Below are 19,097 nucleotides of genomic sequence, written 5' to 3'. Positions count from 1 at the left end.
AATACCTGGGTTCACCCCGGTGTTACTCCTCTCCAGCAGCAAGAGGTGCTTTACAAGAAAAATTCAAATCTTTGGAAAGCATATCCTCTGAAACATCATGCTTCAGGGCCCCTGGGTCCTAAGGATCTTCAGTATTATAGCAGTCAGCTGTATTTTCATTTATGAGTTTTAAACACAAACTACTGTAAAGCTTCAAAGCCTAGCAGTAAAGAGCTTACACAAGATCAAAGCTTTCAAGATTTTTATTTCTGTACTTGATAAAAAAATATATCATTGCTAGCCTTTAAGATGCCTGCCATCTATGTTCCTTTAACAAGAGGTCCTTCTCTAGTCTCAGTGCTTGATGGGAATGTGAGATATTTCTACTCTGAGATGTTACCTAACACGTGCTGGTCTAAAGTTCAGATTTCTCCTATATGTTCCTTAGGCCAGGCCACAGAGTAGACCTGAAAACTAGCACCTTCATTTTAGGACATATATAATAAAAGCCCGCAGGTGCTGCAGTGACTTCTACTCACTAGGCAAGATTCTTTACAACAATGTAAATAAATTATTAGCAAATTAAAAGATTTTTCACGTTACCATCCAAAGGTCCTTCACTATTTTCCTTTACAGATTATGATTTACCTTTTCCACCACAGTAAGAACAAAAGCAGAAAAACATATTGTGGAAAAACAAAGGGGCAACAAAAAGACAGCCTTACCTAATTCATGGAAATGTGCTTATTTACCAAAAAAACTTTGATAAATAGGCATTTTCTACCTATGGTTCATATTTCTTATGGTAAAAAAGAAAGTAAGAACTTTGTATACCAAGAGCATCTCTTCCTTAATCTTCTTTGAAATGGTTCATTTGTGCTCAGAAAAAAAAACAAAAAACAACAACAAAAAACCAACCAACCAAACAAACAAAACAAAAACAAACAAACAAAACCCCCACCAGCAATAAAAAACAACCCAAAACTTAAATCTTCAACTTGCGGAAGAGTTATGACTGGCTTTATCTTCAAACAAGAAAGAACCTTTAAAGTTCCTTTTCAAGACTTTGTAATGAAACTACACCAATTATTGAGCTTTGAAGATTAATTTAAACTCTACAAAACAGCTGCAAACAACAAGCAAACTTCAGCTTTTCCTCTGGATTTAGTCATGAAGAAAACTACTCTGAAATTAAATTCTGGTGCATTTTACAGTATAAATGTAACAGACACACACTTTCTGTACCAGGAAAAAGCTCCAGCTGCTATGTACTGCTTGGTCACGTGCAAGACTATGCTTGCCACGGTGCTGCCTAAAGCAAAACACCCAACTTGTACAGAGGGAAAAAAGCAAGTGATGTAAAACAATTCTAAAGACCAGCCATTTACCTTTCTTCAGTACTGAATATCATTCACTTAATGAAGATTTCCCCATTAGAAAACACCAGGAATAGCAACAGATTCAGCTGTTTTTCTTCCCATGGTCAAAGGTTCATCAGCCAGCCTTAGTACACCAAAAGGTAAGGGGATCATGTTCTGCCAGAAGCATCTATTCTCTTGAACAGCCTAATTTCAGTTACTAAAATACATTCCTTTTCCATAGGAAATAAACTACTTAGGTATGTATATACATTCTGAATTCAAGCTACCAAAGTAGGGTGACCCACTCAAAGCTGAGAACACCTTTCATCCCTTCCTCATAACCTGTACACAAATACAAGTGTAGAATTGGTTGCAACTCTGTCAAATTGCTACAAGCTCTCTGGCACTTGTCTGCAGATGCCAGTATTTATTTTATAAATCTGAAATGGTTGAGTAAAACTTTGTAACAGCACATTTCCCATATCTTAATCCTAAATCATAAGTTGTTGTGAGTGATTGTCCTCTGCCTCTACATCTGAGGTAATTAATTTTGATGTTCCAGACGTGGCATATGCATTTTGTTCACGTACATGTTGTATTATCACTTTGCATCAAAACAGTTATGACTGTGATGTTAAAAGGCAGAATTTTTATTAGCTACTTTCAGTCAAATGAAAAAATCAAACTGAGTAGTAAAACCTATGTCGAAAAAGGCAGTCAGTGAAAATACTGGGATTAAATGCTCGCTCTCCACTTATCCTTTCCTAGACCACTGTCCTGACTGATTTCCTACCTGGGACAGATACCAGAGGGCTAGATGTAGGGAAACCAAGAAAATTACTCCATATGACTATCAATGTAAAAGAGAGGCTTGAAGGTCAATGTGTTAAAAAAATGTAAGAGCAGAGGGCCAAAGGGGACTTTCAAACGAGGCATCTCTGAGGCCATTTTTCTCTGTCTGAAGACAGGACAGTAAAATGGAGTGGAAAGAGGTCCTATCACACTGTTAGGATTCCCCCAGTCAAGCTTTCCTCTAATGGCACTAAGCATATTCAGCTTGACAGAGCCTGGCAAAGGTTAACAACAGGTTCCTTGGGACCACGGGTGAATTAAGCAAAACAGACCCAGCATGGCTGTCCTTTCATTGTCTCTCATCCCATCACCCCAGTGGCTATACCACAGAAATGCTGAACAAAACCTCAGGCATCTCTCTTTTTACAGCTAAGACCTGATGGGTTAAAAAAGTTTTTGGAGCAACTGCATATCTGCTATAGAGGAAGGAATATTACAAATAACATAATAGATCCTAGAGGTGGAGAAAGAATCATCAAAGCCTTATACATCCCTACAACTCTAAGGCATGGCAAAAAACACTGGTAAGTTTGTAATGCAGTTTAAACAAGGATAGGATAGGATAGGATAGGACAGGACAGGACAGGATAGGATAGGATTAGGATTCCATCTTGAGAAAGCCCTTTCTTTAAAATCAAGATTAGGAAATCTGTAAAGCACAGCATGAGGAGTAAGCCCATCAGCTGTGGTAAAGAATCAGTGGGTATCGCTACACAGCTGCAATGACGTAAGGAAAAAGCAGCAACTGTAACGGTACATTAGAATTTGCATCTGATATATAACATCCTGGAAGAAATAAAAGATCATCTCAGCAAGCTTGAACGTCACATCTGCAAAAGAAAGATGAACACTTTTGTAGAGGGTTTCTTCAGGGTCATTTTGGTATTGACAATTTTTCCCACAAGGAAGAAATAATATTCAAAAACTTAAACACAGTATCCCATTTCAATGTCATTTCCTAATAACCATGTAAATAACTCACAGCAGTACCCCAGGGTGAGGCAAAGCAGACAGCTCTTCATACTTTCTATATTGTATGTGCCAGTGACCTTTTTTTAACCTTGTGATACTACTGGACTCAGAAGGTGGCAAGAAAGCACATGAAGTAATGATGCACTCACTCCAAATATCCTAATGAAGGCAGAACATGCAATCCTAGAGAAAGATCCAATTAATAACTTTGCTTTTAGATTGTTGAAGAGGCAATACAATGACACTCATTTTACTCATAGCAGTTACATTAAGCTTTTCTCTAGTATGTATGACCAATGTGCTTTGCATGCCAGAATTAAATCAACTATATGTTATAATGTTGAATGATATATAAAAGGGTTATGAACAGGAAATTAATAAAATGAGAATGAAAAATCTATCTAGAATGGGGAAAAGGCTTAAAAGTTGTGGCACGGGCATGACTGGAATCAGGTAGGGAGAAAGGAGGCTCTTTAGCATTCATGTAAGGGGACAGTCATGTAAAGGGGGCATTCAAGTAAGGGGTGTAGGGTTTTATATCCAGCTCCTGCATTAGTTTACTCAATAAAGCCCAGGACCTAACCTATTCAGCAAGTAGCTCTTCATTTTTAACATGATGATATAAATGCTTTTCTTGATGCACAAGATTAAATTAGGAGTCTGAGTAACTAAACAGTGGGAGCTCTATGGGAAGAAAAAGGGTTGTGGCAGCAGCTTGTAGAGTCAACAGGAACTGAGCAATAATAAAAGCAAAAAGCTACACTTACAGCACAGAACAGGAGAAAATGATTTTGTTTATTGGTAAGTATCTGAGAGGTGTACAAATGTTAGCTGGTGCCAAATCAGAAGGTTAATTAATGCCTGGAAGTACAGAATCTCTTACTACCTCCCTCTTCCCACCAAGAACAGGCATACTTTGGGACTCTGTGCCCACTTTGATGCTCCAGGATTAATTAATTAAAGTTATTAGATCCCAAATTCCAGGATTTCTGGTATTTTCCAGCCATGTGTGGAAAGAGAAAATAATTAACCCAGAGGCAGTAATGCAAGATAGTGATGAAGTCTGAAGAACTCTAGGCTTGTCTGGATATGTGTATCCCAGATGATGTTGCTGGTGTGACAATTGTCCCAGAATGAACCTATGAGTTAGAGACAACACATAAAAATAGTGTTTGTCTGTATGTACATAAATGGGAGGGTTTGCAATTTTAAGTAGGCAGCGTATTATTTACTACAAGAAGTACTAGAAATGATGATTGCACAAATAATTCATAACCCTGCCAGGAAGAATCAGTTGGCAAGAAAACAGTATCAAGACATAGACTGTTGGGATGTGTTTTGTTTTATTAGTATGACTATTGTTTGAATTGTAATCTCCTTGTAGCTGCCCTTTGGTTTCTGCTCTTCTCCCAGAACTTCCTTTACCCCTCTTGGCAGGAAATGCCAATCTAACCCCTAAAAACTGCCTTCTCGAGAAACTTCTCTGTCAGTTCAGCATTTCTCTAAACTGTCCTTTTCCCTTGGGATTCTTCATTGGTGGAGATTTGAATGCCCACCTTGTTTGTTATCTCTAGTTCTCCTGATTTGTTGAATTCTGTATCCTCTGCTGTGACCCTCCCCCGGTATATAAGCTATTGTCTGCCCCGAGTTTGGGCTCCTGGAGAAGCCAAAGGGGAACTGTAACATCAAATAAAAGTACCCCAGGATCCGTGACTGCTGCCTCTGTTTTTGCGCTGTGCCTTCCCCGGCAGCTGGGAAACCAGTGGAGCAGAGAGGGGCTGGGACTGCCTGTAACCACCTAGCCAGGTCGAGCTACAAGAGACATTCTATGTATTTCTTCAACTTGGAGCTCTGAAGATTTACAGACAAAAGTTACCCAATATCTGATCATATTTTTAAAAAGCATGCTGAAGTTGAAAAACCAAGATGTAGTTAGTGTACTTTGTCTTGAGGGGCACCATTACAAGAGCTAGACACTACCAAATACACACAATCTAAGACCTTTGTAAAAGGCTTATACACAAAAGCAAAAAGCTAGTTCTGCCTTTCCTAACACTTAGGTAATTTAAACTCAGAAGACTTACAGAGAAAGTAATGGGATTACTGTTGCTATAGTTATCAAGATTATTCTTCTGCAAGTCCTTAAGTAATTTCAGCACTTGTCAAGGAACTTTCGAATTGGAAGAAACAATATATTTGTGCATACAGAAGAGAAGGAAACCCCAGAACAATGCCCTTTTAATCAGACAATAAAAATACTCTAATACAGGAAGAATTTTACCAAGTGTATGATCTACTGAGCATCGAAAGCAAAAGCTGGTAAATCATAAGTTCAAGGCAGTAAATCACAGCTCCCTTCATATTTGGCTTCATGGGGAAAAAAAAAAAACCAAAACCAAAACAAAATGAAAACCAAACAAAAAAATAGGGAGAAATTCTCTAAACCAGAGTCTGCTATGCCAGGAATTTTGTAAAAGGGCGCACATACCAATGGCAAAATGAACACTGGAGTGGACATTTAATCACACTAGGAATGTCTCTGATCAGCATTAGCCAGGAAAACACCTTGTCGTGCAGCAGGCTAGAACACGACACTCAAGTGAACAGCAGAGTTTACACTCCAATTCTTCATGGTATTAGTCTGAATAGAAAGGCACCACACTTTTTTTCTAAATGACTTGATATTTATTCTTTACTCTACCGTAGGTGGAAAATTGCAAAACAAAAGAAAAATGCTAACAGAACCCAAAACCCAAACAAGACACATACAACCCTGTAATATTCCCCTGGACTCCCTGCGCTTCCTTCAGTGCAAACACAGTTGGTTTCACTCCTACAGACTCTGTTTATATACACATTGCAGTCCAATCTGTGGATAATTAAAGTAAACGTGGAGCAAGTAATCCAACTGAGGCCAATGAGCATGCTAACAAGCATACAGTCACACAGACAAATGTTTGCAGGTTGAGTCTGACAATACAAATATATTAACTCACATCTCTAAAATTAGCTATTCCAATTAAATTTTAGCAGGGCGCATGCTTCCACTAATTGGAATATAGACAGCAAGCAAGATGACTATTGCCTTCTGGACACTGAGGAGCTCCTTTCAGGACTCTGTCTTGTGCAAGGTATCAGATCAATGTAGTGCCATGCTAGGAGCTGGACAACTTTATCTTATCTCAACAGAAGCATGGTCACAGCCTTTTAATAAACAATAGACGTTGGTGCTAAACAGGTATTACTCATTTCTTCTTCTATATTCGACCCCTTTGTCATACTGCAAGCTGCACAATCTCTAACATAAGTAACAACTTTAAAGACGCAAGTGAAGTATGTGTATCTTCCCTCTGCACAGGAAAAGGAGTGTTGCACTCAGTTAAACAACTAAAAGATCCATTTAACATTGCTATGTATGAGAACTAGGACGAATGAAACATAAACAATGATAAATGCAAGCAAGACTTTCAGTTACAGGGTCAATTCTACTCCATTCAGGTGCAAGGCAGAGAGACAGGTTTAGATTCAATCCCCTTATTTCAGAGTAGGTCTGAATTATTTTGCTGAAATCCATGTACAGTTTCTGAGGAAACTTAGGGGAATTAAGGAGGGGATTTACAAAGGCCAGCACACCATCTCAGAAGCTGCCTCAATTAGCCCAGGTGAAAAAAGGAGAGGAACTCAAGCCCTATCTCTTTCTAGGACTTAAAAAAAGTTCTTTCAACTACTGGAAAGGACTTTATTCTACTCAAACTTCATTATATGAGCTCTCTCTTGGAGCTGTGCCTCCACAAAATATTTATAAACACAGCTGAGGGGGCACTGCTTATATAAACCATAGATGAGCTTATCAGGGAAGTGTCTAAGACATCAAGTCACAAGGAGGTATCCTACCTGTGACACTGTGAGGTGGTATCAACATGGCACTATCCCATGTGAAGAGCTGCACCTCGCTGCCAGGGCACAGCCCTGTCTGCCAGGTGTGTGCTGCAAACACCCACAGGGTTCAGCGCCGTGCGTGAAATCGCTGCAGAAAGGCCTGGCTGTGCACTCACCAGCAGTGATGAGCGAGGCACTGCACTGCTTGGCACGGCTGACAGGCAGCCTGGGACCTGCCCAGAGCAGCCTCTGAAGCGTCCAGGGCAATCCGACAGCAAGAGCTGCAGTGCCTGGGCACCTGGCTGAAAGCACAACCAGCAGCTTGCTGGGGAACGATTTAAGGCTCCCCGTTTAGAATCCAGGTGTGCCTGCAAGAGGAATGCCCTGAGAATCCTGAGTTCATTTCTACTGCAAGCAGCTGGATAGCATTTCTAGCTATAACCTGAAATTGCTTTTAAAACAAGCACTTTGCAGATGTACTCACCAGATCCACCATGAGTATATTAAGCAAGGAGATGATGTAAGAGTGGTCTGCCACCCTAACTGCAGCAATCACTGGTCAATAATATGGATATTAAACTAATCTTATGTGGGATGTAGCAGAACCGGATCACAGGGAAATAAATTACTTTTTAATTAAATGGAAGAGGAGTATGAATAAAGAATACGTCACTTTCAAAAGCTGAGCAAACAAAGCCATTGCCTACAGTGAATAAAATTATAGTTAAATAAATATATTCTTTGCATAGAGATACTAAAAAGTACCAGCTTTCCTTTTCATTCCAGCTTTTCTTTCTCAGTGGTTACTTTGCTGAGGACTCCTAAGCCCCTGCTTAAAGGCAACACCACCTGCCTGTGCAGGGAGCCCACCTGCCACCAGAGCCAGTCAGACATCCCTGGGGCTGGCAAGGGGCTTAGTCAGCCCTTCACCTGTTGAAGTCCTTTTACTCATTCCTAGCACATATTTTATTAGAAAGATCAAAAACTGAAACCGGCTGTTTGTTAAAAAACTCTACATCTCATTAACTACAAATGAAAGCTAAGACTTTTCAAAGCATATGCAGAGGACTAAAATTGCCTTCTCTAAAGCCAAGGGGAGCTTACCCTCGACCTTGACAGGAGAAGGGTTGAGTGAGCTCGGGTTAACGATGAGTACTTTTGAAAATGTCAGGCAAAGTGATGAAACAGTAAGATTAAGAAGGCTGACAGAAGAAGTGGTGCACTAATATGGATTTATTTATCTCGATCCAGTGCATTAATGCTTATTTCCTGCACATACAAACCTTATAGCATAAATCAAATTGGCTCCTTCTCTAAATGTAAATTGGAAGGAACACTAAAGCTTCACTTCAGTGTGCAGCAGTAGAGATCGTCAAAACAGGTGTACAACTCCTCGCCAGTACATCAATATATGAGGTTTTCTCATTTGCAAGAATAAATTACTCAGTTACAAGTTCTCTCAAGTACTCTGGAGCATGTGTTAGTGTGTATCTGGGGGGCACAAGAGACATTAATTAGCACTAACAAATTTATTCACAGAAAAAGCAAGAGCAGGAAGGAAAAAAAAGAAACTTTGACATTATACTGAAACAATAGCCTAATGGGAAAAAGAAGCAAGAAGATTGGTCTTCCATTTACACAACTGCCAAGTAGATAAAAATTGGCTTTAAAAGTCTTGTATACAAAACAAATCTCCTAACAAGATAAACAGTATCACTTAGAGGTACTGAATGATACTTGGGTGCTCTAGTTCTCCTTCACATAAGCAAATATATGACTTTAAACGGATATGGAATGAAAACTCGGTTGTATATGGCAGTGCAGGGAGGGCTTCAAGATGCACTAACCATGTGTAATTAACTGTATCCTAGAGGAACCTCCTGACCTTTGCCATACAAGTGACATTTCCTGGTGAGAATTAAGTCACACCACTGCTGATATTCTTAGTTGACAGACAAAAATACCGTGGAGTCTAAACCTAAACTACTAATAGCTTTCCAGAGGTGGAAGTAATTTTTCTTTGAAGGTCAAGTCATGCTGCCATGTCAGTGCAGGGAAGACAACATAGCACCCATTCTTTCACCCAAGAGAACATTTTAGTTATCAGTGACAAGGCCTTTGTCCTGCTGTGGTCAACAGGAGTCTGGCCTCTGACTCCACTGGAGTCAAGACTTTTACTGAGAGATGCTACTTAGCACTTTTACTGACTTTGGGAAGTTATGCAGCCTCCATAACCCCGATAAGTTAAGGTGAATGTGTTGTCTGCTTGGCTGGTTTTTAAATAGCGTGCACAGACAATTTATGAAAGACAATAGATTTTCCTGTCCAATAAAAATACAAAAATTACATATTTTCAGATGATGCTACAGGGGCAACTGTGAAGGTGATAAAAGAGGAGCTGGTCAGCTCTGAAGGAGAATATTAATAAAGAAAAAAATTCCTAAAAATAAGGCTAGACAATCTTAAGTAGAAAGTCTTCTCAGTGACTCTGGAACACATATTAGCATGTATCTATGGACCATAAGAGCCATTAATTAGTATTGACAGGATGCCTATACTGATGATATAATGCAAAAGTAACAACTGCATCTTCTTTTTTTATGCTTGCAAGTGGCTTTATCAAGCTGCAGGATCAAGTCCTTACAAGAAAGTTTCCAGTCTGTTCCAGAAAACAATTATCCCCATTGGTACAAAGCTTATTCAATGGCTGCAAACAAGATCAACTGTGGGAAGTTGGCAACAACTAACAAAAGATCTCGAGGATCATAGAGGATTGCATCTGTGCATGTTTTTGGAAAAATAAAACATGGGCACGATTTTATCATATTGTGATACAAGCAGAGGAGAAACATTGACAGAGAATTAAGACATTTTGTCTAATGGAAAACTACAGGTAGTAAACTCTGTAAGTTTGGAATGGACATACTCCAAGATGAGAAAAAGTACTATAAATTCTGGAAAACAGAGATACTTAAATAATCAGAGAAAAAAAAAGGCATTTATTTGCATGCTGCTGCATCCCTGATATGATGCTCATCTACATCTATACGAATACAGAATTCTGGGAAAAAAGGATTCTAAGACAGCAGGTTCCATTAATGGACAAAACCACCTCATTCCCTGGCCAGAGAAGGCTACATCTGTATCAGCAAGCAGTACAGAGCAATAGGAGAGTAGTTATACTGATACAGATTATGCTGAGGATCTGATAATTCAGACTACACACAGCTGGAATGTTTCATCTCTGAGTGGGTCTAGTCTGGTGTTATGGACCCAGAGACCATTTTCCAGTTTAGATTCACCTGAAAGAAATCTAATTCAAACACTCCCATTCACTTAAAAAACACATTCCTAATCTGAACTTGAAGTCACACATACACATGCAGAGTACCCTGTGTCAGCAGCTGTTGTACTTGGAATAAAGTCCCATATACTGAGCTCAGAGAGTCTGACACCAAAGTTACAAATTACAGTAAAAATTAGGTTGGGAGGCACTTTTGGAGGTCATCCAGTCCAACCTCAGAGTAAGGCCAGTTTCAAAGTCCGATCAGGTTGCTCAGGGTCTTATACCATTGAGTGTTAGATGTCTCTGAGGATGGACTTTCCAAATCCTCTTTGGGCAATCCTACTTGGTCTGCAAATTCTTGTGGCCAGTGCTTAATTGTCACGTGAATTTTAAAAATTTGATTCAATCATACTTTTCCTCACTACAACTTGTGGCTGCCATTTCTTTTCCTTTTGCAACACACCCACAGGAAGTGTCTGACTCCAGGTTTCTTCAATTGACTTGGCCTTCTATCCTCCAAGAACAAACTCAGTTGTTTCAGCCTCTCCCTGGAGCTTACATTGAACTAAACACTTCAGCAGTGCTCCACAGGACTCTAGTTTATCAATCTGTCCCTTGTACTGGTGGCATAAAGCTAGACAGAGTATTTTAAATACAATCTTCTCACACCAAGTATAGGGGAACAATCACTTCCCTCAGCCTGCTTGCTGGCTTTGCTCTTGCTGATGGAGGCTCTTGTGTGGTTGGTCTTCATCATTATACTTGTTGCCTAACAAGACAACCACCGTTTTCTATCCAGATTTACAACTGGCCAGTCAGTGCTCATCTTGTGTTATTTTGTGGGAATTTTGTATCCCAGGTGCAGGACTTCACACTTCCTTCTCCTGAACATCATGAGGCTCTTGCTGGCCCATTCATCCAGCTTGCTGGGGTCCCTCTGAGAGGCAGTCCCACTCTCCTGTGTCAAATTATCCCCAAGGAATGGAGTCATCCTGTTTTCCAGCTTCAGGAACCATTCAGAAGGTCATGAAACACTAAGTGACAAGTGAGCAAACAAAGTTAGTTCACCTACAAACATCCTGAAGATACAGTCACTCCCATCACCCAGATCTCTGACAAAGATTAGCCCCACTGTCAGCCCTGAGAAACATAATTCCTGATTAGCCACCAGTTAGATGGACATCAAAGCTGCAACCATAATCCTCTTGGACTGGTGGTGCAACCTTTCAATCACTGTGCAGGTCACCTACTCAGTCCACACCTTCCCAGCTAGCCACAAGAATGCTACGAGACTGTGCTGGAAGCCTTGCTGAAGTTAATTAAATGAAATCTGCTGCTGTCATTCACAGAGGCAGTTGTTTTACTATAGAAGGCAAGAATCAAGTTAGTTAAGCTTGGTTTACCTGGTAAACCAGCCACACAAGGTGGCTGTTCCCTGTTACTTTACTGCATTTTGTGCATTTGGCTTACCACAGCCTACCAAACATGACAGAAAACAGCCTCTCAAAGACATTGTCTAGCTCCCTCAGATCTCTCAGATATATCCCATCCAGTTCCATGGATTTGTGGAGAACACTGCTTGGACTCAATCCCTTCATATGAGATCACCAAGCCCTACAGCCATCCTTAATCTGAAGTATTATTATAACAATATGAGAGAGCAGCGAAGTCTGATGATTGGCCAGGTCTTGGCAACCTTTGTGATCCAGTCCTTTGGGAAGCAGCAAACTTTAGAAGGCATCAAGTCTGGTCAGCACTTCCTATACCAGGGAGTCTTCAATACCAGTTACTTATTGCTTCCTCTTAGTGGCACTGGTTAAGAGTAGTTGATTGAGCACAGCTGGTCTAAACACCTCTCTTGCCAGAACTCACTCCTCCTCTCTTGTTTCTGGGTCTATATGTTTTATTAAATCTATATTATTATTATTAGCCTCACATATTTGTGTTACTGAGTACAACACCAAGTATGGGTATATCTTTCCATTAACTTACCTGAAAGACACTGCTTGAGGCTGGAAACACTACTTCCTAACACTGATGACTAAGATTCAGGCTTCTCAAAGTGAAAAAGTAAGATATAAGCAGCATAAAGCCAGCTACTTATGAACATGGCAAAAAAAGAAAGCAAGCAGACACTACTTAAATTGAAAAAGAAGGGAAAAAAAAAATCTATACACACTATAAACTAAAAATACACACACAGAATGCTCCATAGTACCAGAGATGTCAATTACTTGTCCATGTTGTGATGCATACGGTTCATATTGAGTGTGTGCACAAACCTTTACTGCCAGACTTCACAGATCTCACTGCGGTCAGGAACACAGCCAAAGCCATAAATGTAACACCCGATTTTCAGGGAAGATGGGAATGTGGAAAAGAGTTTGGGAAATTCTCCTATGAGGATGCCTTTGAACTGCTCCAGATAACCAGAGAATACTTCCTGTGACCTCCAGGCATTAGGATGTGGCACAAGGGCATTCCTTCATCTCCAGGTCAACCAAGTGAGGCCAAGGCTGCTAAGCCCATCCCTTTCCTTCAGACATACATGGGAGGAAACTCCCCCTTCTGCCACTGGACTGTACAAGAGAGGGGAGGGAAAGAGAAGAAAGGAAAAAAAAACTACCGTCTTCTGTCCACCATTTTAGAGAGAGAAAAGGGATTTCTCAGCTGCTTTTCCTATCTGACATCTAAATGGAAAAGGCAAGAGATCAGGCTGTTTCCTTACTGCATTAGATGGGAGAGGAAGCAGGATAGGAAGAAGGCAGGAAGCAGCCAACAAAAGGTAAGAAGAGATACTAAAATTACCCACGTACTAATGCTTTTGCATTTGAATCCAATTCTTAGAAATCCACAACCCAGCTGTGGCAAACGGACTTTGGGAAAGCTGGGAGGGGATGGAAGGATTTCTGACTTTCTCGGCAAAAGTACGTGTTTTGCTTTGCTTTGTATTTGCGTGCTTCATCCAAAGGGTTACACAACATGAAGCTTTCTATAGCTATACGACAACACACACTCCCCACACACCCAGGGAAAAACCTCAACCAGACTAAGATTTGTTCAAATGAACGCCCAAGTCTAGCAGGACGGTGATGTTTACTAGGCACCACAACGAAATTATACATTAGAAAATATTTCCTGCCTAGTTGTGAGAGTACAGCTTTCCCATGGCAATTCTGATGCCCTAAATTCACTAACATTTGCCAGATAGAAGCAGCTGCTCCAGGATTCCTTTGGCAAACACCGTATCTCACTTTTTTGTTCTCAGTATGCTGCAATTTCCTGTGGAATGAAGAAGTCATCTATACTACAAAGAGGTGCAGTACTAACACTTTTAGAAGTAAATTATTTTACAGCACATGTATTATAGAGAGAAATATAATACTTGGGCTGAGAAATTCCCAAGCGGAGAGAGATTGTTTTTCTAATCTGATAAACAAACACCATCAAAACTTTTATTTTTTATTCAGTGCAAAATATATTGGGTAACTGTTGCAGTTTGCTGTTCCTAGAAAGAAGGGAATTCTGTTGCCAACAGCTGTAGTTTTTCATAGGAATTATAAGACTATATTGGAGATTTATGCTCCTGACAAAGGCATAAAGCTATCCAAACTAGGGCAGAAAAACCAGAACAGTCATTTCCCAATGAAACAGACACACATTACTTTTGTTAACTCTTACTGTGGCAGAAGTTTTGAACTTCAAAACCAGAAATTCATGCTGTGGTTGATATTTATAATGATTAAATCTTGCAATGCCACTCTGCACAGGGTAAACTGGCTTATCACAGGTTGTTATACAAGCCAGAAAGATACCCTATCACCTTTAAATCAATTCAAGTCACAAATACTTACCTCCAAAAGCACATGACTTTAAACTTCCTTCTTGAGATTTTGGAGTTTTACAACTATGCTTTCCCCAGCTTATGAAAAAAGAATGAGGGTCCCCTTATGAGAAAGGGGACCCTAGGCAAAAGGCTGTCCTTGCATGAAGTAAACAAGCAAGGGGAAGAAATCTTGGGTCTCTTTGCTTCAGTTACACAGATGCAAGTGACCCTACCTGCCTGCACATCACCCTCCTGGTTCTCATGGAAAAACTATTCCTCATGCTCTGCAGGATTAAGGTCTTCTGTGTTCAATGGAACTACATCAGATAAAAATAATAGTTCTGTATACTGTTAAGTCAACTGACATTCCGCAATAAAACTCAGGATATCAGAGGTTTTAAAGTTCATTTATTTGCAAGCAGCCAAACAGCATAGTCTGGGTTGAATCCTGGGCCAATTTACAGCTCCATTCTATGCTGTTCCATGAACATTACACCGAGTTACACAACTTGGGAATCAATAAATACATTGCCTTGAAAGAATTTGCTCAAAGACTCACAATGAGTCAATGGCAGCATCTTGCCTAGATCTCAAACTTTGGCTTCCATTTTGCAGTTGCTTGGTCCACCAGATCATATTTATACAATATCAACAAAAATATTTTTCTTTCTGAAATTGCTGTTTGATTTGTTGGTTTGAGCTTGTATTTTACTAGGAAAAGAAAATAAACTAAAAGTTTCTAAATAATTACAGTTGTGATTTTTTTGAGCCAGCTATACTTCTCAGCTGTAGGAAGGCTAGAAATCCTGATCGCTTTGAATAAAATGCAAAATAATTCAAAGGCCTACACAAAAAAAACCACTGTGTACATCCCAGTTTTCAGGTTCAGACAGACATAATCTAATAGCCTATTTAATTACTTTAAAAATAGGACTTTAATAGGACTTTAAAAATCCTACAGGTAATCACCAAGGAGCAAAAGATGAAAATAAAACCTTCCATCAAGGATCAATTTACTACCACTCCTTAGTCCTGCAAAAGGGTCTACAAAAACAGAGGATATTTTCCTTAACAGAATTTTAATTGACCATAAGCAAGTGAACAGAAAGCAATCCATTTCCATAGTATTTATGATCCAAAGGAAAAAAAATTTAAAAATCTGGGGGCTTAAAACCAACTTCCATTTAAAAAATTTTAGGGTCTAAAAGAAGGATAGTGTATATGTGGCAAGCTTTTTTCACCACAAATGGCTTCTTTAACACAAATTACCATTGACAAATACTCAGTTATAAGAAGAGTTTCCAATAAGGCAGAGGTTAAGTTATCTAGCATAGCACGAGAGAACACACTTCATTTTAAATGTGCTTATAGTTTTATTAGAGCCAATGGCTTTTTCCATGCTTAAGGCTAAGCATATGTTCATGTAGTCCGCCAAGACAAAAGCTTCCAAGTCTGTTGTTAGAATGCAAAGAGAAGCTTTTTATCCCAAACCACATTTTCTTGCATGTAATCAGCCCTGCTGCTGCCACCATAGTTTCCAATTCATTCCAGGGTGCACTCAGCATTTATGAGGGCACAGATGGTGCTCCCTTTCTTGGGTTTCTAAAGAACATGCCTAAATATTAAAACAAACTTGGCTTCCTGCCTCCTCTCCTGTTCTTACCCTCTGTATTGCCACCATAAAAACAACAGTAACCTTTGATCTAACCTGGAAGCCTTTTCCAATTAACACACAAAATTTGGCAATAGAACTATCAAGTACTGTCACCCCACTCAAAACCAGAGAACCTGATATGCAGAAATCCAGCACACTAGTCACAAAGTGATCAAGAGCAGGAACAAGCAATCCACAAAACAATCAAAAGGACAAAACCTGGTAACAATTTTTTCAGTAACAAACTATACAATCCTGACTGTATTTAATGGCTGTGTATGTCTGGAACACACACAAGGTTATTCAGCAGCTTAAGCAGCAATTATCAAATGAAGAGGCTGATTTTTAAGGCAAATAAAGAGCACTAGCGTGACAGTATGTAAGTGAGGCCTTTTCCAACACACTCAATGGCATGGTTTGCATTATGCTGAGAACTTGTAGGCAGCAAAGGACATTTATTCCCAAATTTTGAAAATTATTTACTTGTTTCCAAGCACACACACAGCAACGTACACAGAGAACAACAGAAAGCCCAGCTGTCAGAATATTCCATTAAAAATGTCCTAAAGTAAGATAATCTCAGATTTGTCCAGCAGATCTTGATAAAATGTTCTTGAACATGCAGCTAACTGAGACGCAGGTGAACATGATGGTCAACAGGTCTTAGCCACCCTTCTTCACAGGCTTTCAGTCTCACGCAAAGCACACTGACACTGGAAAAATCACATGTCATGTGCATCAAAATATGACCAAACTCAAAAGGGGGTACAGCAGGAGGGAAAGGCTTGGAGGAAGATTAATCAGACTGCTTGGAAATAATGTTCCTAAGTGAGGACAATTTCACTACCTCGCTGGTAACATGAGGTTAGCAGCCAGTGCATGCTGCCAGAATCTGGGACAAGAAATGTGCATTTACAGCACTTGTCTTGACTTTAAAACAGCTCAGCAATTGCATGCATAAACTGGTAAAGAAATCACATCTGAACAAACATCAAGTCTAGAAAACTAGACTAGTTTTAGAAGTACATTTAAATGCCAAAAAGCCACAGATTATACTAAATAATCAGTTAGCTCCTAAATTTATTTTAAAAATAAGCAATGGCTAGTAATTGTGCAATCAATGATCCTAGATATTTGCACTCCACTAAATATAATAAACCAAATCAATCTAAATTAGCATATAGTACTAAATCAAAATTACATACAAATCATAATAAAAGTAAACAAGTAAAAACTCTGTAAATATAAATGATTCGGAACAAACCACTGTAAAACATACATAAATGAAACCATATTAGAGATGGATGGCAAAAACACTGTTCTGCAGCTAGTCAAAATTACTTTTTATAGTCCATTCCCTTTGAGGCAATGGATTATGGGTCCTCCTATATCCCAGCCTGTCCCAAGGTAGCCTTTCCTGCTGTCTCCTTGTCTACTGAAGCTCAGCCCTGCTCATGTCTCAAACTTTGCAATATTTCCTGGTGTTTGAGTAGCTCCCAGGAAATTCAGGCTGTTCCCTTTTCTTGGTATCATGAGTTAACACGACGCGTAACTTGAAATTACTGGTACATTCAATATTTTCAAAATTATGGCTTGAGAACAAGCTTCAGAAGAGCAGCAACAGCAACCCTGGCCTTACCTGAAGGATCTTGTATTGTCATTTCCTTACGCTTCCGCATCAGCTTGTCCTTAACCCACGGGAACTCCTGTAAGGAATCCAAGAACACATCAAAAGCTTTGGGTCCTCTGGTGGGGAGAATATCAAGGAGCATCATGGTTTTCCTCTGACTAGTGGTTTGGGCTTTTATTTCTTGAACATGACTGTCTGTGAGAATCCCTTCTTGGTAGAGATATTGAATAATGAGTCCATCCACCAGCACCTCTGTGCAGAGCTCCAGGCGCAGGGAGCGTAAAAGCTGCTTGTCTCTGGCATCCATCTGGCAACCTAGAGTGTGCAAAAAGGAGTAAGGAAATGTGTGAAGATTAAAACACCTCAACCTTTAACATCCAGAAATGATATCTGAACATTCAAAAGTGATGTCTGACACCTGTCAACCTTCAGAGAAAACTCCAAACCCAGAATCACCAACCTGGCAAAACTACTAATGATCCCCATCATCTTCTTTCCACTCAGATTTCACTGTCTCACAAGGTAAAATGATCCAGTTTCTGGGAAATACTAGACAGGAATAGAACACTGGCATTGCAAAGACCAGTCCTTTGCTGGAGTGAAACCCATGCCAAATAATCCTGCTGGTTTAGATCCATAATAATGGCAGCTAGAGCACTTACCAGTCCTTAAGAGACACTAACCCCCCAAAATTAAAGAGATATCACACCTGACCACTGATACAATTACAAAAGCAGCAGCAGAACTGGTAGATTCATCTCAGCCAGGCAGAAGCAGCAGCAGGGACAGAATCAGCAGGTAGCTTTGGCCTACAAGATGCAATTCAAGTTTAAGAGAGGCAGAAACATACCTTATGTACCAGGTCATCCTCACCCTTGAATCATCCTTGAAGACTGCTCTGGGACTCAACCGTTCTGATGAGAAGAAACTTTCTTTGAATTTCCACCTCAAATTTATCCTCTTCTATTTCTAGGCATTTCTTCTGCCAAAACTGTTCCTTAGCTTAAATAGCTCTTCTTCCTCTCTTCTAATGTGTTCACAGGAAGCTGCCCTCTGCCAGCTTCCATTTCACTTGACTAACACTCTGACTAGACAAAAGCTGAAAAAGACGCATTTTATAGCCCCTTTACAAAAGAATAATCAGGGTTCAGAGAGACCAAGCAGCTCATCCAAGATCAAGTCATCAGTCCATGACAGACCTTCGAACCAAATCAAAGTGTCTAGTCCACTCCTTAATGACAAACATATCCCTGGGCCCATTAATAACACTCGAAAAAGAAAATGACAGGACAACACAATTAAACACCTTCTCATTGCTAAATAAAAAAGTCAAAAAATGGCAGCAAGTGTTGAGTGTGATTACCAAGAGGGTTTCTCACAATTAAACTGCACGCTGCTGTTTGAACTGCTAGACCTTGCAGAAACTCTACTTCATTCAGCTTGAGGATACAAGGAGAGACAGAATTTTCAAAGCTTTTGTGTAAAACCTGATGAAGTCTTTTTACCATCAGAGGTGCCTGCTGACTCCCAGGGCCCCATCAAAGATTGTGTGGCTGGCCTGGTTGTTAAAATCCAGGAGGGTGACCAACAGAACATATTGGCATGTAAATGGCACCTCGGACAGAATGCAAGAGCACAGTGTCATGAGAGAGAGACTG

At 39.9% G+C, this 19,097-nt stretch overlaps 1 protein-coding gene across 2 annotated transcripts in view; it reads right to left on the bottom strand.

The window, feature by feature from the left end:
* The window catches only part of CRADD (CASP2 and RIPK1 domain containing adaptor with death domain), an 81,397-nt gene that overhangs the window by 60,170 nt on the left and 2,130 nt on the right, over window positions 1–19,097 (bottom strand). For both annotated transcript variants that reach the window (XM_038153144.1, XM_038153145.1), the window contains exon 2: window positions 17,449–17,754. In XM_038153144.1, coding sequence (XP_038009072.1) covers window positions 17,449–17,746 — 298 coding nt within the window. In that variant the 5' untranslated portion in view covers window positions 17,747–17,754. The remainder of the gene's footprint in view (window positions 1–17,448; window positions 17,755–19,097) is intronic.

The sequence above is a fragment of the Motacilla alba genome, chromosome 1A, assembly GCF_015832195.1.
Source record: "Motacilla alba alba isolate MOTALB_02 chromosome 1A, Motacilla_alba_V1.0_pri, whole genome shotgun sequence".
Lineage (NCBI taxonomy): Eukaryota > Metazoa > Chordata > Aves > Passeriformes > Motacillidae > Motacilla > Motacilla alba.
The sequence above is the reverse complement of the archived record's forward strand: the minus strand, read 5'-3'. Positions and strand labels throughout refer to the sequence as shown.